At 37.2% G+C, this 18,518-nt stretch overlaps 1 protein-coding gene across 2 annotated transcripts in view; it reads right to left on the reverse strand.

The window, feature by feature from the left end:
- BRWD1 (bromodomain and WD repeat domain containing 1) overlaps positions 1 to 18,518 on the reverse strand; it is a 111,456-nt gene that overhangs the window by 13,361 nt on the left and 79,577 nt on the right. For both annotated transcript variants that reach the window (XM_026502098.3, XM_026502025.3), the window contains exons 28-38: positions 14,618 to 14,729; positions 13,918 to 13,979; positions 13,268 to 13,423; positions 12,922 to 13,042; positions 11,661 to 11,786; positions 10,113 to 10,185; positions 9,152 to 9,190; positions 7,618 to 7,764; positions 6,858 to 7,010; positions 4,758 to 4,924; positions 696 to 928 (exon numbers count right to left, since the gene is read on the reverse strand). In XM_026502098.3, the coding sequence (XP_026357883.2) occupies positions 696 to 928; positions 4,758 to 4,924; positions 6,858 to 7,010; positions 7,618 to 7,764; positions 9,152 to 9,190; positions 10,113 to 10,185; positions 11,661 to 11,786; positions 12,922 to 13,042; positions 13,268 to 13,423; positions 13,918 to 13,979; positions 14,618 to 14,729 (1,389 nt within the window). The remainder of the gene's footprint in view (positions 1 to 695; positions 929 to 4,757; positions 4,925 to 6,857; positions 7,011 to 7,617; positions 7,765 to 9,151; positions 9,191 to 10,112; positions 10,186 to 11,660; positions 11,787 to 12,921; positions 13,043 to 13,267; positions 13,424 to 13,917; positions 13,980 to 14,617; positions 14,730 to 18,518) is intronic.

Below are 18,518 nucleotides of genomic sequence, written 5' to 3' on the forward strand. Positions count from 1 at the left end.
GACTCAGTTTCCAGATTCTTCCCCTTCCCTGCATTTTACTGCCAAAGTGATTGATCATCCCGAAACAGAATTAATCATGTGATTTCCTTACTCACCAAGGGACCCAATTAAGTAATCCAAACTCTTCTGCAAGGCTTGCCACTCTAATATGTGGCTGCATTCTACCTCTTTGGTCCTATTATTTTAAATTATAGTAATTTTTACACTATCATCACAAGTCACCAAAATCACTCAGAGCAACAGGGAAGTGTGCACCCACCACAGCCTCATTCCCACAGTGCTAACAAAGGGTTAGGATCAGCTGCGGTTATACTACCAAACAGCCAAGAACATCAACAGCTTAGAATTTACTATGCCATCCAGTTTTAAGCTCACATGATGACTATGCCGTTTATTTTTTTAAAGAAAAACAAAAGCATCAAATTTTGCATACAAAGTGTGATATTTATATCCCATTATTTAAAATGTAGAAGATTCAAGTTTGCATAGAATGTGGCTGCACCATTTGCAAAGACCAGCACTTATCAAACATATAGTTATAACTGCTGCATATTTGTTACTTTTGACTCTATCATAGAATTGTAAATTCCTCAACTGTTAGGCCAGTCTTATTTATTCTCTCCTCTGAACCCACAGTAACCGGCAGTGCTACACACAGGAATGCTGGCAGTTAAATAACAATGCTCCTGTCTCACCAGATAACGTAGAGCCGTTGTGTAGAGTGACAGGCCTACTTCTCATTCTTTCTGACGATCCCGCTGAATCCGCTGAATCCGAGGAGTCACCAGACGTCACCCCTGAAGAGACACTAGCACTTGTCTTGTGGCTTGCAGAGTAAGCGGCCCTACTGGAGGTAGACTGGGTAAGAGAACCTACCAATTCAGGAATTACTTTTGTCTGAGATTTTAACCGCTTCTGCTTGACATTTCTGGTTAAAGACAGGAACAAAGGAAACAAAATTTAATTAAACAGAGAATGCCTGAGTAAAAGTATACTATTACTTAACCTGAGAATAATTTTATGATCGAAACATTAAAATATTCATTAACATCTTATTCTCACATGGATTACTACTAATATTTTATTCTAAACTGGCGTAAGTAGCAGAGTTACAGAGAATCAGACTGAATACCGTAAGTTCTTAGGATTAAATGCTAAGAGGAGCCAAGGTTTTTGTAACACGGGCATTCATTCATATTATAAAACTGAGTCTCAGACACAATTTTCTCTCTGGTCTATTCATACGTTCCTAAAGACTCTAAAATTAAGAGGAGAAAGCAACAAAACCTAAATAGTAAGAACAGAGGCAAAAAAAAAAAAAAAGATCAGAACAAGGTAGTTTTTTCTAGGACCAATCTGTTTACTTCTAAGTACCAACCAGTTCACCGTGTTGGGTCCCTGAGCCATGGATTATGAAGAAAAAGGAGAAGTTTAGGACAAGACAGTCTTTGATTTCAAATTAACAGATCTCGGTAATATTCATGTTGAATAATCCTATTTTCATTTAAAATGACAAGATAATGGAGGTTTTAAGAGTATCTAATCTAAGCTCAAAGACAACCACAAGGTTCTTTAAAGCAGATGTTTTATCACCAAGAAATTTCAAGCTTCTTATGTCAAAGTATTAATTTCCATTACTATCAACTGGAGGACAGACCAATAAATACAAAAATAAATAATTACATGCTCATATTCATCATAAACTTCATTTTAAACAGAAAACAAAGTGGTAAATGTAAGATTGTTCCCCTTTTATCCTATGTCTTTCTGAACGGTTGGACTCTTCAATTTTTCAAAAGAGAGTTTTTTTAAATAAGTAAATGAAAAAATTAAACTCATACGGTAACAGAAAAACCCAAACTCAGATTCATTTTATAAAATAAATGACCCATACTCTCCAAAACTGTCAATTAAGAAGACAAAGGCTGAAAATAAAATTCCTGATTAAAACTAAAGAGAGGCACCTGGCCGGCTCAGTTGGTAGAGCCTGTGACTTTTGATCTCAGGGTTGTGAATTCAAACCCCACACTGGGCGTAGAGATTACTTTAAAAAAAAAAAAAAAAAATTTGAAAATAGGATTGTGTGATGATTAAATGAGTTAACATTATTTATTTTTTTTTTTTTAAAGATTTTATTTATTCGACAGAGATAGAGACAGCCAGCGAGAGAGGGAACACAAGCAGGGGGAGTGGGAGAGGAAGAAGCAGGCTCATAGCGGAAGAGTCTAATGTGGGGCTCGATCCCAGAACACCGGGATCACGCCCTGAGCCGAAGGCAGGCGCTTAACCGCTGTGCCACCCAGGCGCCCCGAGTTAACATTTTTTTAAACAACAAATTACAGAGACAGTAACTACATGCAATGCAAGATTCTCCTTTGGGTTTAGATTAGAAAAAAAAAATTTGCCTTAAGGACATTATTGGGTCGATGGTAGAAATACAATAAGGTGTGGTTAGAACCTTATTTTTTAGGGGCGCCTGGGTGGCACAGCGGTTAAGCGTCTGCCTTCGGCTCAGGGCGTGATCCCGGTGTTATGGGATCGAGCCCCACATTAGACTCTTCTGCTATGAGCCTGCTTCTTCCTCTCCCACTCCCCCTGCTTGTGTTCCCTCTCTCGCTGGCTGTCTCTATCTCTGTCGAATAAATAAATAAAATCTTAAAAAAAAAAAAAAGAACCTTATTTTTTTAGCAAATTCACACTAAGTATTTAAGGGTAAAGGATTAGGATGTCAGAAATATCTTTTTGAATATTTAGAAGAAAAACACGTAACAAAAAGATAAGGCAGTGATAAAGCAAATGTGACATACTATGAAAAACTGGTGAGTCCAGGTAAGGAGTATAAAGGAGTTCTTTCAATTATTCTTCAGCTTTTCTGTAATTGTGAAATTATTTCAAAATTAAAAGTTGAAAAAGAAAAAAAAAAAAAAAAGCAGGGAGGACTCACATAGTACTTCGTAATGTATGTCCCTGAATTACAGGCTGTAAAGCAGCTGAACAGGACAAACTCATTTACCTGAGGAACACGTGTTTACCCATTTCAGGGCAGCTCTGTTATTCTAAACAAGGGGGCAAGGATGCAAGGAAGACTTTGGCAAATCCTCTCACCCAAAAAGCAAAGATAAAACTGGCAAACTCATCCAAAAAAGTCATTTTACAACTCTGGAAAGTAATCATAGGCCCTTAACAAATTAAAAAGCGTTTATTCAAGAAAACCTTCTGAATCTAAGAAAAAACTTGACTGGAGTTTTTGGCATTTTAACTTTGGGCTCCTCCCAGTCACGCACACCCCAATTCTGTGGCACAGCCTTGAGGACCAGGAGAAAGAGGCAGAGGGAGCTGGCCGATTTGGGAGCTTCAGACAATGCATGCTCTGCCTGCGGACACCAAACTCACTGCTGGCAATGCAGCCAGGCCAATCACACAACTGCCTAAGCTCTGCCACCGGTTAGAGCCAACAGAAGTTCGGGCAAAAATCTAAAGGAGATCTAGGGAATTAGAGTCACAGGAATCTTTGAAAAGCTCCAATGTCTTCCTGGGGATGTAGAAGGTTCCACATACATACTCAAGAAAGACTGGGGAGAGCCCTGTTATCTAGTTGTCCTTGGCTGACCTTGAGACTCATGCCTGAAAAAATGTAAGCAGAAGGTGAAGTCTGCCCCACTCCACACAAAGACCTTCTTCAGAAAAGGGTGGAAGGCTTATTACTTAAAGTGTTTAAGCACAAAATTTCTGACCACTGAGCTATGCTAAGTCAGGGAAAACATCCAGGAAGACAGTCCCCAAAATTTTCTTTTAATTTTTAAAAAGCAGATTTCAGTGGCTTTAACACTGCAGGAAAAACAGACTACAGAACTGGTTTAGGCAACTCACTAAAGAAGACCAGCAACAAGCACCATCACTGAGAGAGAAGGACCAGAATTCAGAGTTTCTACAGTATGTTAACAAACAGCAACAAGAAAATCTGAAGAGATGGTATTTCCAGAACGGCAACGTTATTTTACTAAGTATGTCCTGCTTCCAACAAAACAAGACAAGACATACCAAGAGCCAAGGAAGTTTGCCCAGATACAGGTAAAAATGAAGGCAACAGAAAGTCTCTGAAAGGACTCAGATGTTGAACTAAAGACATTTGAATCAACTACTATAAACACATTTGAAAACCAAATGAAATAATGTTTACAGAATAAAAGGAAGCACGATGACAGAGAATATAGATGAAGACATAGAAATCACAAAAAACAAACAGATTCTGGAGCTGAAAAGCGCAATAACCGAAACAGACATTGAGAAGACGGCTCAGCAGCAGATGGGAGCTGGTGCCAGAATCCGTGACCTCGGTAGGTCAGTACGATCCCATCTGAACAGGAAGAGCAGGAAAAACAAAGAAAGCCTCAGAGGCCTGTGGGAGACCATCCATCATATCCACACATGTACATATGTGCATAATGTTTCATCAATATTTCTGTTACACAAATGCTCAACAGTCATATAAAGTACCCACTTTACTCTCTGCACTAAAAAAAAGCTTATTAAAAATAGTATTTTAATCCTAAGATTTTTAAATCTGTAGTCTTCATTAAATGCTTTAAATACCTAATTACAAATTGTACAGTAGCTCTATATGCAGTGCTTTCAAGCCATAAAAAAAACATCATTCTGAATATACCGTACTCCTAATCATTTTAGAATAAAATTAAAGAAGTATCACAACCTGAAATTTGTCTAATTGCATACAAAGCCTGCAATAACCAATTCACCTGATACTTTTGTTAGCCTGATTGACACGGTTACAATTTTGCCGTCTCTTGAACCTCTGGCTTCTTCGAAGTTTTTCATTGAATTTTTGACCAATTTTAAAATCAGAGGAGATTTTCTTCATTTTTTCTTCAAATAAGGCAGACAATCTCAAGGTCATACTGTAAATCTGCAAGGATATAAAAGCAAAACTAGAACTACAACATACCTTTAAAAATACTTTCACAAAAAAAAATGTGTAACACAGGCGACTTGCAATCTGTTCTATCACTATTATAGTCAACAGCTTTTCCTTATTTTACCCACTGCCCCCCTTCCTTCAGTGAAACAGCATCAAACATATACCTCTCAGATGAAAAGAAAGTCGTTTTAAATCAAGCAATTCTCTGGAATCTAGGACTGATGTCTACATGTCAAGTGTTCTCATTTGGCTTTTCCCATTTTCATATTCACATGTACAAATTCAAAAAATGTCCCCTTCTCCCAAAGTTAGATGTGAAGTTGGTGGGTTTAAGGATTACTATTTAGGCAGCAAAAGAGCAGTGTCTCCTTGGGAATGAGGAAACAAAGGCACTTTCACCCTGGTCTCCAACTTGCAATTTGACTGCCTCTGAAGCTACCTAGATCTAAATATGAATTACAGACCAAAGGCTATCTTCCTCCAGGAGAAGAAAATAGACCCTAGGCCTTTAACAGATAGGAAAGACTGTGTCTTAACAGGTTTTACCATTAAATAGTATCAAATTTTCCAAAGAATTCAGCAGTGTGATGTTAAGTGCTACTGTAAATAACTTTGGTACAGCTATGTATTTACAAGAAGTACTCTCAACTCATTCACAATCACTCTTGGAAAATAAGTGAAAAAGTCTAATGTTCAAAAGCTACGTATCAATCACTGATGCACTGGGCAGAAGGGTGGAGAGACTAACACTAGAGAATCTTTAAAAAAGGTGTGTGGGATACATGAATTTCCTGCAAGCTTTATAAATATATACACACATACATATGCACAATATATGTGAAATTCAAAATCTTTGAACTGATCTTTGAATCTCTGAAATGATCTTTGACAATTATTTCCACTATTTTGTATATACCTTAAATTTATTCTTTTCCTTCAAATCTGAATTCTAGTGTAAGTCACCAGTTTTAATGAGTGATTTTTTCCCTCATCATATTAAGTTTGAAACCCCCACTTCTCTTAAGAATCATCACTTTCATATTATCTGTCTTCTCATTAGGTTTTACATAAAATTCAGTAGTACATTTGAATTGAACATAAACATTTAACAAAAACGGGTACTAAAATTATTAGTGCCTCAAAATGAAAAGAGGGCATGTATGAAAAAACTCAGCGTTACCATCATACGCAGTGGTGAAAGACAGAAAATTAAGTGAAATTAAGACAAAATGGTTAATTAGCAATGATAGTCACTGATCATGGACAAGGTGCTACAATATTAAGCAAGTGCTTTACTTGAAGATCTTCTCGAATCGTGGTTTTTTTTTAATTACCCAACACACACTGGCTACAAGGGTTTGTGATATTTGTGAAAATTAGCTGAGAGTGTATGTACCCTTTTGTACATTTATTATGCTTCAACAAATTTTGAAAACTTATCCAATGTGTAACATTTTAATAATACTTGAGGGATGTCCTCTCTACTAGTGTTCTTAAAAAATCAGGTGGCTCATGTGCTTCCTCTTTGCATCCCAAATACTAGTATGGCATCAGGAGTCCCACCCACACTTCAGATCTTCCTTCACTCGTAATATTCTTCCACCCTCTCTCAGTAAATTTCTAATCCACTTTTCAAGAGTCCTACACGAATGAAAACACAGGTTTTTCTCATTCTAGGTATCACATTCACCAGCAGTCTCATTCCCATCAATTCCCATTTGTTTATACAACTTCAGGAAAGGTAAACATGAACTGCTGTAAGGGGCCAACCGCAGACACTCGGGCAGCGGTAGAGCGCTGTTCTTACCAGTGGTCCCTCTCCTCACTTATCTGTAAAGTTCCAACAATTACCAGCCAAGGGGAAAATGACCATCAACATAGATTACACACTTTTTTCTCTGATAACCACTTTTAAAATTACCTTTGATCTTTTGTTTGGCGTATATGCTTTTGCATTGCTAAATATCAACCGGATGTCTTTGCAAAATTCCAAAGGGCTGTCATAATTTCCTGCTTCTAAAGTTTCCCTTACTGTTCCAAAATCCATTGGAGTATCTATAATATCTCGATAGTCCTAGGTTTTAAAAACAATAATTAGTTCAAAGATTTGATTCCTACTTTTAGAAATGCAAGTGCATCAGAGCTCTAAAATATTCAAAATGAGGGAGGAGAAAAAGGTTAGAAGATCTTAAGAATCATCCATAATTTTTAAAGAGACCCAGACATTAAGAAATATACCAAAATGATATACTTGGTAGGATGTGGAATGGTTTTTATTTCCTTCTTTACACTCTTATATAATTTCCAAGCTTCCTACAGTAAATCTGTGTTTTATAATCTTTCTTATTTTTAAAGGTCATTTTCTATTCCCATACTGGAGGAATGAATACAGATGCTTTTATCCAATTTATAGTTTTCCTGGGGCTGGCCCTACTAACATAATAACCATGTAGGATCCTCCCATTACGAAGTAGCAGTGATTAACTAAGTCTCAGCCCAAGTTACAAGGGTGTCCATAGATTCAAGAAAAACTGTGTAATACAACTCTTCCACTCAGTGTTAAGAAACAAAGTTAACATGAAGCTAAGACATCTTACTCATTAAAGTCTACTTTAAATACCTCCACCCCAATCTCTACACAAAACAGGAAAGGCCCAAACATTCAAACAGTGACAACTTACTGGATATTCAACCAAATCAACAGGTTGTCTAAATGGTTCAGAATCTTCACACTGAAAAATTAAGTTCACTAGTTCCTTACACTGTTTCTTCCAGTTATTTTCAACATAGCTGGTCGCTTTGATGCTCCTTTTTTTCCAATCACGGACCTAAAGACACATTTACAGTATTAAAAGTTTTTTCAGTCTTGGAAATATATAACACCGTGGTAGGGCATAGTATGGTGGTAGAAACGCAAGTGAGTTGTTGTCTTCTGTACCGTAACAATGTGGCTACTCTGATTTTCTACCTACTTGGAAAAAACTCACTTTTCTGTAAAAACCCAACGAGCATCACATCCATTACTCTGAAAATACTGTTCATCCCATCACTTATCTCCCAAGTACAGAGAATATTTTCACAGAATATGAGGTATCACCTGGGATAACCTGGTAGGCTAAATAATGGCCCCAGAGATACCTACACCCTAATCCAAGAACTCGTAACTGTCACTTTCCATGGCAGACTTGACTAAAGACACGGACCCTGACATGGGAAGACTGTCCTGGATTATCAGGATGGGCCCAATGTAATTGTAAAGGTCCTTTTAAGAGTGAGGCGGAAGAGGCACGCGTGGGTGGCACAGTCGGTTAAGCGCCCAACTCTTGGTTTAGGCTCAGGTCATGATCTCAGTTGTGAGACTGAGCCCTGCGCTGGACTTCACACTCAGCACGGAGTCTGCTTGGGATTCTCTCCCCCTCTCTGCCCCTCCCTCTTGTGTGTGTGCTCTCTCAAATAAATAAATCTTAAAAAAAAAAAAAAAAAGAGTGAGGCAGAAGAGTCTGAGCCAGAGACTTCAAGCTGCTGGCCTGAAGATAAAAGAGATGGCATGAACCTCTAGAAGCTGGAAAAATGTAAGGAAAGGGATCTTACCCCAGAGCTTCCAGAAAGGAACACCGCTAATGCTGACACTGTGATTTTAGCTCACTGAGACCCATGTCCAACTGCTGATCTACAGAAGTATAAGACCTTTTTTTTTTTTAAGATTTTATTTATTTACTTAACAGAGAGAGAAAGCACAAGCAGGGAGAGCAGCAGGCAGAGGGACAAGGAGAAGCAGGCTTCCCAATAAGCAGGGAGCCCGTTTAAAAATGAAATTATATGAAAATGATAATCAGATGACAATAATCAAGTCTAACTTTTTCAGTGTTATCTAGGGCAAGCATATTAGGTAAATTAATATGCTAAAAAGCTTAAAATTTAAGCAGCATCTGGATGACATTTAAAATGTTAAGTTTGTTGTTGTTTCGAGAGAGAGCATACGTACAATTGCAGGATGGGGAAGGGGTAGGGTGATAGGGAGAGATCTTAAAAGCAGGCTCCACGGCTCAGCACAGAGCCCCACTCAGGGCTCAATCTCATGACACTGAGATCACAACCTGGGCCCAAATCACAAATCAGACGCTTAACCAACTACACCACCCAGGCACCCCCTTAGATTGCTTTTAAAACACAGAATAAGTAAACAACAAAGGTCAATCAGGAAGATTAACTTACTCTCCTTCCAGAAGATGTTTTAGGAAGATCACTATCATCCTAGGAATAAAAATCAGAGCAGCTTAAGTGTTAGTATTCTCATTAGAAATATAATAATCTAAAAGCCTATCAAAGACATTAGGTCTTACAAAGGTTTTAACTTATTTACAAAAATCTCAAAAGGCAGACCTTATCATATGACCTTTGTGGCACCCAGACTCCCAACAAACCAACCATTCTTAATAACCCCTTACATTCCCTAAGAACATGCAGTAATTCCAAAAGACAGCTATAAAAAGTTGCTCTGTGCAGGACCTAAACAGCACATGCATAAGCAGCTTTAAATTTGTGTTTTACCTCTATCCATAAAACCCTAGAAACCATCTCCTACATTTCCTGAATTTCCTACTCTACACATTTTCTTATTCTCTAAATCAAATATCTATATACCCATTTTTATTCCAAGATGTATTAGCAAGAAAATCAGTGAATTATAATAAGGGCTTGTGTAGAAATTGACACTACCGCTGACATGGGTAGTGTTTTTAAAGAATATCCTTTCTACAACTCCTAGAATTTCCTGCCTGATTCTGTATGAAGTGAAATTATTCAACACCACTGATACCTGCCTTAAACTTCAATACCGTCTTGAGTAAAGAACTTGTGGGTACTGTGAACATGGTAAAGTTCGTGAATTTTTAATTACAATTAAGTCCAACTCTCAGATATTGGTTTTAGCAAAAGCAGAGAACATATTCCGCAGCTATGTTATTCACGTAGACATATTTTATCTGGTATCAATTGCTGATTATAACAAATTACCTCACTGAACATCTAGACAATTAAGAAATGTATTTTTATCAAAATAGTTTTCATAGTTCACTGGAATATAGTGAGAATTGGTATTTTCTACTTCACTCAGTATTTTTAAGTTACCATTTGAAATTAACAAAAATCTTTATAAAATTGACAAACTTCATACCAAATCCTCGGCATTTTGCTCATCATTTTCAGAAGTGTTAGAAAGTTCTGAGATATTTGTACAGTCTTGATTCCTAAAAAACAATTTTTCATGTTTTTAAGAGTATGCAGATGTAGTTATTACTGTTGTCAAAAATTCGAACCGCAGGTTAAGATATAAACAGTTCCCCAAGTATGCATGCCTCATTTCAAGCAGAGGAATACCACGGTTTTTTAATCTACCCTCTGTGGGAACAACTGACCATCCTAGAATACTGAAAGCAAGTTTTTCCCCTCCCAGCTATGTATGTGTAAAAATTAAGCTGGTAATCCAGAAACAATACATGCATGAGCTCAACTGGATCAATGTGCAGATGAGTTTTCCTACACATCATCACTGGTAATATTCATACAGCGACTACCAAGAACATGGTTGAGATAAAAGAAAATAGAGGGGAAAAGTGGAAATTAAAGCAAATTATATTTTCACCGCACACACAAAAGAAAGAATGCTAAAGTACGAATGTCTAAGCACAAGGTAGATAAAAATGCGTATGTGATTTTTCTGAAGCAGAAAAAAATGAAAGTTCTGGAGAAGGGGAAATAAGTCCAAGTCATCTGGGCAAGAGGTGGATTCAAGCCAGCAAAGTGAGATAGACTAGAACCAGTTATTTCCCAGTGTGTAGACTGATGGTGAAAATGATGGCACAGTTTATAAACCATGTTCTCCAATACATAATTCTTTCTAACAATTTGTACGGCTATGGTGGAAAAAGGCATTAAGATCATAGAGCAAAACTCATTAATTTTGAAGGAAACAAGCTGAGTAATTTGTTTTAAGTGACAAAGAATGTTCACTCAAACAGATTAGGTTAAAACTCAGATCTCACCTTCCAAGTCCGTTTCCATCCTAACTGATCTCCCAGTGCAAGCAAGCATGTGCAAAGTCACACTTAACACAAACACACTCATGGGATACAATCCCAAAGAGATGAAAACCAGTCTAGTCATGACAACACATCTCACAAACCCAAACTCAATACTCTCCACAAAATAAGTGGTGAGAAAAAATGATGAGGTCAGGAAAGAAGGGAAAGGCCGGGTAGTAGATGAACGGACACACAGACAGCAGACGCATGAAAGCCATGGGGTCTGGACTGGGTCCTGGGACACAGCAAGGCCACTGGTGTTAAGAACTGAGGAAATTCACAGGCGTTCTCGACTACAGTCATTAGTATTACACCAAGGAGAATTTCTTAACGTTTCACAAGGACAGCATAGATACAAAAAATATTTCCCTAAGGGGACACCAGGCAAAGGGTGTTTATAGGGCAACTCTCTATAGTATAAAATTAGTTTAAAGTTTTAAAAAACAGAAAACTTTGGATTGTTCAATTTCTCATGCCTTTACTGAAATTATGTTCACAATATATATGTAAAGAAATGTCATTTAATGCAGCACATTAAAAGAGTATAATTCAGACAGCGAAATTTATGAACTGGCTGGTTGCAAGAGGTACAAATGCAAAGTCACTTTTCCACAACATCTGTAATAGTTGAGGTAACTTACTTTATAAATTTTAAAAGTTGGTCAGTTATCTTCTTAGCTGATCTTGCAATTACACTCTCAGGTTCATTAAATGTCCTGGCATTATGTTCTATGTATCTAACTTCCCATACCAGTGCAGACAGCCTCCTTCAAAATAAAAAGTACGCAATTTAGGACACAGAAAATGAAAAGACAGAAACCAAGTAAAAAAAAAAAAAAAATTAAGCCAGCATATATTAATGTATTAAATGTAAGTGCCAAAGTTACAATGAATAATAACCTTCTTATGCTACCTAACTGATCACAGTCGTAAGCAACTGTATCAGAAGTTAAACCACAGAGAATACATTTAAAGACCAAAAATCTTAACAGTTCACTTAGTCACATCCAGAAAACCAAAAGGGCAACCCTCCCTTTCACCTTGTCTAGAGATATAATTGAAGCTACTGAGACTCAATGAAGAAAATGTGTTAAACACCATTAATCCTGTGAGAGTAACCTGGCAAAGTTGTTTCTGAACAAATGCATATTCCCAGGTTTGGCTACACAAACGATGTAAGAAGCCAATTTTTTGTACTGGTAATTTCTTGAAGTAGATGAATTATAAAAAATACCATAAATTACTTTAAATAAAAAATCACCAAGAATAAGAAATTTTATAGTTATCAGTACTCTAGAAGCCAAAGATAAAAAGCTGATGACTCTGGGGAATTAATCTTTCAAAGGCCATCTTTTTTTTTTTTTTTTTTTTAAGATTTTATTTATTTATTTGACAGAGACAGCCAGCGAGAGAGGGAACACAGGCAGGGGGAGTGGGAGAGGAAGAAGCAGGCTCCCAGCGGAGGAGTCTGACGTGAGGCTCGATCCCAGAACGCTGGGATCACGCCCTGAGCCGAAGGCAGACGCTTAACGAATGAGCCACCCAGGAGCCCCTCAAAGGCCATCTTTAACCAAGTTGAATTTTTTCTTTAAATCGAGCTGCTAAATAGGAATGTTAACATGCAAATAAAAACAAATATGATGTCTAACTACTTAACATAATTCATAAGAAAAACAGACTACAAAAGACTGAGGAATAAAAGATGGTATTTTTCATCTAAACAGCTAACAGTGTCTTAACACTTAAGACCACATATCACCACAACGAAAGAAGAGAATGAAACAAAGTAATGTCAGTCAGCTCCCACACCACCACTGTCCCCATCAACCACCACCCCCGTTCACTCTGGTCAGGACGACCAAATACCCTTTCGAACCATTTTTCAAGGAGGCTTCTCCTGACCTGTAAAAGCGATTAACGAGTCTCATTCGAATTGTGTAAAGATCAGTCGGATAGGCTACTACGGTACAGTACTTCGGATACGTGCACAGATCAACCGGACCTGCAAAAGCTGCTGCTATGTCTGTGGAGGCAGACAAAAGAACTCTTGGTCAATCATTTCATTACTTTTAAGAGATTATTTCTCTACAAATGATTCAAAAATAGAGCTATATTTAACACTGCAGGCCCAACCAAAAGGTAGCAAATAGAAACCGTCGTGAAGAACACAACCACGATTTGCTATTATTTTAAAATACTTTTGTGGAAAGGAAAACTTGAACATGAAACTTCGCACTAAAAAACTTACCAAGATTCAGAAGTTGATCTATGCCACTAATAATTCGTTCACACTCCTCATCTCTCGATTTCTGACCCCATTCACCCTCCTGCGGTTTGTAGAGCAGCTTCTCCAGCTCATCTGAAGTGACAGAAATACTAGCTCCTAATTCTTCAGGTGGATCAACTATGAATCCCATTAAAAAGAACAAAAAGAAAAATAATCAACTGGACAAATATACACTATATTTAAGTTGTCAAAACTCATCCACAAGACACTAAAAAGTAGCCACTTTACAGTGGAGAAACCTGGTAGACACCAGCTAAACCACAGGATGATGGTGAACATCTTCAGTAATAGAACCAATGGGCATCATGTGCCTCCTGATAGGATGCACTGAGGACCACACATCACTTCTCTAACACTAGTGCCAAAAATGCAAACTCCGGATGATGAACAAGTATGAGTCCAGCCTGAACTGAGAGAAACGCTGCATGAGAAACGATAGTGGCGCTACTGAGACGCAGTCAGCATCAAGCTGGGAGCCCAGGATAAGGATTAATAAAGATACACATTAATTCTCTGAGTTTAGTAAAGCTCACAGTCACCATAATAATTTGAAAAAGTTTCTCAAACTGAAAACACAGGTAAAATATTTTCATTATTTAAAAATTGTATACCATTATCAGGAATTGGTTCCATGTCCCATGGGCTAAGTTTCTCAATTTCAGTATTGTCCCACCTGTTATAAAAACAGAAAGTCCAGTTAGCCTCTCATAAAAAACAACTTGTGGCTAATAACTAGGTATCCACTACAAAAGTAAAGAAAAAGACAGAAAATGTGAAAACTTTATTGTAGCAATAAAAGTTTAAATATTAATACTGAGATTTTTTAGGAGGATGTATTATGAGAAAAAAGTATAAAAATGTATGGCAGGTTCAAAGACAAAGCCAGAAATCCTGTGTGGCTTATACACAGGGTAGGTGTATGAAAAAAAACTCGAAGACACCATGGAGCCTTGAATGCCACACTTCAGAATGTGACTTTATTCCACAGCCAGTGAACAGCTGTACAGACTGCCATCAACGAGGGAAATGATGTAATGTGTGCTCCTGAACAAGGATTCTGCAGTATTACGCCGAGGAAGTATCAGGAGGCTACAAAAATGGTCCCAGGGAAGCAAGCAGAGCCTGCCGCAAGGGGGTACTGGTGAACAGGAAGCAGCAGAGGCGTCCTAGAGATACTGCATGGGGGAGACTGATAGGACTCAACGACAGACAAATCATGGTCTTTGATCTGAAACGTAACAGTTCTCGGTAAAACCACCCACCACGACGCATGGATGTTTGTAGAGGATTAACTTTCAACTGCATACAGACCTAACGATGTAGCACTGGAAATGACTATCAGGGTACTGTGGCTGATACGGCTCTTGACTTAGCACTGTCCCAAACCACCAAGCATCATCAATGATAGATCGGAACCTATCACCTGTAAGAGATGACCAAGTCTGAGACAACAATTTGCCAAGATTAACATTTTTAATTTATAAAATACCATGATACAGATAAAAGAAACTACTTCTTTATCTTAAAATTAGCCACCCTTCCCACTTTCCAGCAATCTTCAGTGATAAAGCCAATGTAAAAAGATACAATGTTACACTGAGCAATTAATTACCTGAAGGCATATAACCAAACAGTATAACAGACTAAAATAGTTACGACTAGATGCTGTTGTTTGGTGGATTCTACCCGAAAATAAGTTCCATTCCATTTTACAACATGAAACAAAGAACAAAGTTTAATAAAATTCAAAAATCTTTAATAACAACGTTTACTACCAATAAATCCTTGTTTAATTAGTGTATTAAATACTTGTTTAATTAGTGTATTAAATATACAGCTCTGAAATATGTATTTCCTGAAGAATAAAACAAATTATAAAAGTATGGTGAGAATTTAATCTATGATTATTCTAAAGTTGTTCCTACATATACACTGCCACATAAAACAGTTTTAATTCTTAAGACTTCAAAATAAAAATCAGTTCTAGATGTAACCTTGGAAATGCTTACATACTGATTATTTAAAAAATTAGGCGAGCCTGGGTGGTTCAGTTGGTTCAGCATCTGACTCTTGGTTTCAGCTCAACTCATGATCTTAGTATCGTGAGATGGAGCCCCACGTCAGCATGGAGCTTGCTTAGGATTCTCTCTCCCTCTCCCTCTGCCCCTCCCACCTCCCTCTCTTAAAAAAGAGAAAAGAAAAGAAAAAAGAAAAAAGAAGTAAACATCCAAATATTCCTTTATCTCAGGATATATAAAAGCAGGGAAGTAGATTTTAGAAGGACTCCAGCACAAACCCAAATAACTGTAGAGAGTGCTCCAACTACCTTCAGTCATTTTCTGAATGTGCACACTGTATGTGAGCTATTTCACGTATATTACAAAAGAAACATAGACTGCTGTAATAATCCCACCTTTTCCTTCCCATGCTTTCTACCATTCTCAAAACAAAATCATTTTAATAAAAAGGCACGTATCTGTCCTTGGTAATTTGTAATTCTTTCTTCAGGAAAAGTTTTATGGAAATGGTATCAATCAAAATTAAAGCTATATCTTACCCCCAAGAAAGAGAATATTTATGTAATAAAATATCCACAAATAGTATTAACTAAACAAAGTATGCTTACACTGAATTCTGTAAAACTGAAAAAAAAAAAAAAAAACAGCACCATCACAACTATCGGAACTACATGTTTTGAGGGTTTTGGTTTTTTTTTTTTTTTAAGATTTTATTTATTTGTCAAAGACAGAGAGTGAGCACAAGCAGCGGGCAGAAGGAGAAGAAGGCAGCCCGAAGCAGAACTTGATCCAGGGGCCCTGGGATCATGACCTGAGCCAAAGGCAGACATTTAACCAACTGAGCCACCGAGGCGTCCCAGTTTTGAGGTTCGTAATATATTTTCAAATTCATGTAAACATGACTTTTATGTATATTTCATATTTTTCAAAATCACTGGAAACCCGTAAGTCCCTCATCCTTCTACCCATCTCTCTGCCACTGATAAATTTCTACTTTTGATAGTATTTCATTAATATAAATATTCTAAAACAGAACTTCAACTTCAGAAAAAAATCTTGGTAAGTTCTTCTAACTTTTTAAGTGAAAGGCATTATGTTAAAAATTTGATATAAAACCCTGGTTTTTATCTAATTATGTAATGTAAATAACCTAATTTAACATAAATATCACCCACAGTATTTATTGTAATAGATATTATTGTAGTAACAACAAATCCAGTGGCTTCATTTTAAGAGGCCTAACATAAATACATGGTTATAAAAAAAGCCAGTCTTTGATAGCAAGAATTAACTTTATAATAATTTTTCTTCCTTAAAAGTAGAAGATACTTTCAGCTTACATAAAAGTATTTCTTCAGTGTAAGATAACATTTTTAATTAAAAGGAGCCTTAAGAAATCACTTTTCTGGGGGCACCTAGCTGGCTCAGTCAGAGGAATGTGCAACTCCTGATCTCAGGGTCATGAGTTTTAGTCCTGTCGTTGGTATAGAAATTACTTAAATATATTAAAAAAAGAAAAAGAAATCACTTTTCTGAAGGTAAAATGTGGCTTTTCCTTAAGCATAAAAAAAAAAACCACACCCTATTTTTGCCTATCCAAGAGTAGGATAAATTTGAGTAAAGAGTACATTAGAACTTGAGTAAAGTTCTCAATATAGGAAAATCAGAATCAAGCAACTTCTTTTAATAGCACTCCTCAAAATTCAAGAGAACAGGTAAGATTTTATGGGGGGAAAAACTGAATTAATTAGAAGATCTGGTACATTCACTTCTCAACCACAAAAAAAAAAGCCCTAAATTAAAAGAGGCAAGTGGGAATCCATCTCAGAGCTAACTACAGAGAACTGAGTTTAAAACAATTTTTGGATGTGCAGGTTGGTGGAATGAAAGGACAGCTTCCAACTTCTAGATATCATGGGAGTTGGAGAAATGTAATAGATGGGAAACTTGAAAGTTCTTCAGAATCTGGGTATAGGACTTGCTAATTCCCACACATTCCAGATGACTTGAGTTTGGTTTTTGTTGCTTCTGTGTGTGGCTAGATGTTTTTCTTCAAGAAAAATTTCCTTTACCTCTAGTCCCAAAATAATGCTGACTACCTGAGTGGACATTACCGTTAAAAATAGTCCACTAACAGCATCCACACTCCCTGACAATCTTTCATTTCAAATAGGGATGGCTCAGGGAATTTATCTATAATTTACCTATTTGTAGTACCTAGAGAAAAAGGCAGCAGACAGTTAGAATGGCAAAAATGGACAAGGCAAGAGACAACAATTGTTGGAGAGGATGTAGAGAAAGGGGATCCCTCCTACATTGTTGGTGGGAATGCAAGTTGGTACAGCCACTCTGGAAAACGGTGTGGAGGTCCCTTAAAAAGTTAAAAATTGAGCTATCCTATGATCCAGCCATTGCACTACTGGGTGTTTACCCCAAAGATACAGACGTAGTAAAGAGAAGGGCCATATGCACTCCAATGTTCATAGCAGCATTGTCCACAATAGCTAAATCGTGGAAGGAGCCGAGATGCCCTTCAACAGATGACTGGATTAAGAAGTTGTGGTCCATATATACAATGGAATATTACTCAGCTATCAGAAAGAACGAGTTCTCAACATTTGCTGCAACGTGGACGGCACTGGAGGAGATAATGCTAAGTGAAATAAGTCAAGCAGAGAAAGACAACTATCATATGATTTCTCTCATCTATGGAACATAAGAACTAGGAAGATCGGTAGAGGAAGAAAGGGATAAAGAAAGGGGGGGTAATCAGAAGGGGGAATGAAGCATGAAAGACTATAGACTCTGAGAAACAAACTGAGGGCCTCAGAGGGGAGGGGTATGGGGGAATGGGATAGACCGGTGATGGGTAGTAAGGAGGGCACATATTGCATGGTGCACTGGGTGTTATACGCAACTAATGAATCATCGAACTTTACATCGGAAACCGGGGATGTACTGTATGGTGACTAACATAATATAATTAAAAAAAACATAAAAAAAAAAAAAAAGGCAGCAGAAACTAGGAAAATTAATGAGGTCTTAATATTATTTACAAATGTGTATACCAGATTTAAAACTTAATATTTCTAATATGAGATCTGAGTAAAACTTAGTATTTCTAAGAAACTAAAACTGATGAAAAGAGAAGGAACTGAACTATCCTAAGTGATTTAAGTCAAACTCAACACATG

This window comes from Ursus arctos, unplaced genomic scaffold (genome assembly GCF_023065955.2).
Source record: "Ursus arctos isolate Adak ecotype North America unplaced genomic scaffold, UrsArc2.0 scaffold_4, whole genome shotgun sequence".
Classification (NCBI taxonomy): Eukaryota; Metazoa; Chordata; class Mammalia; order Carnivora; family Ursidae; genus Ursus; species Ursus arctos.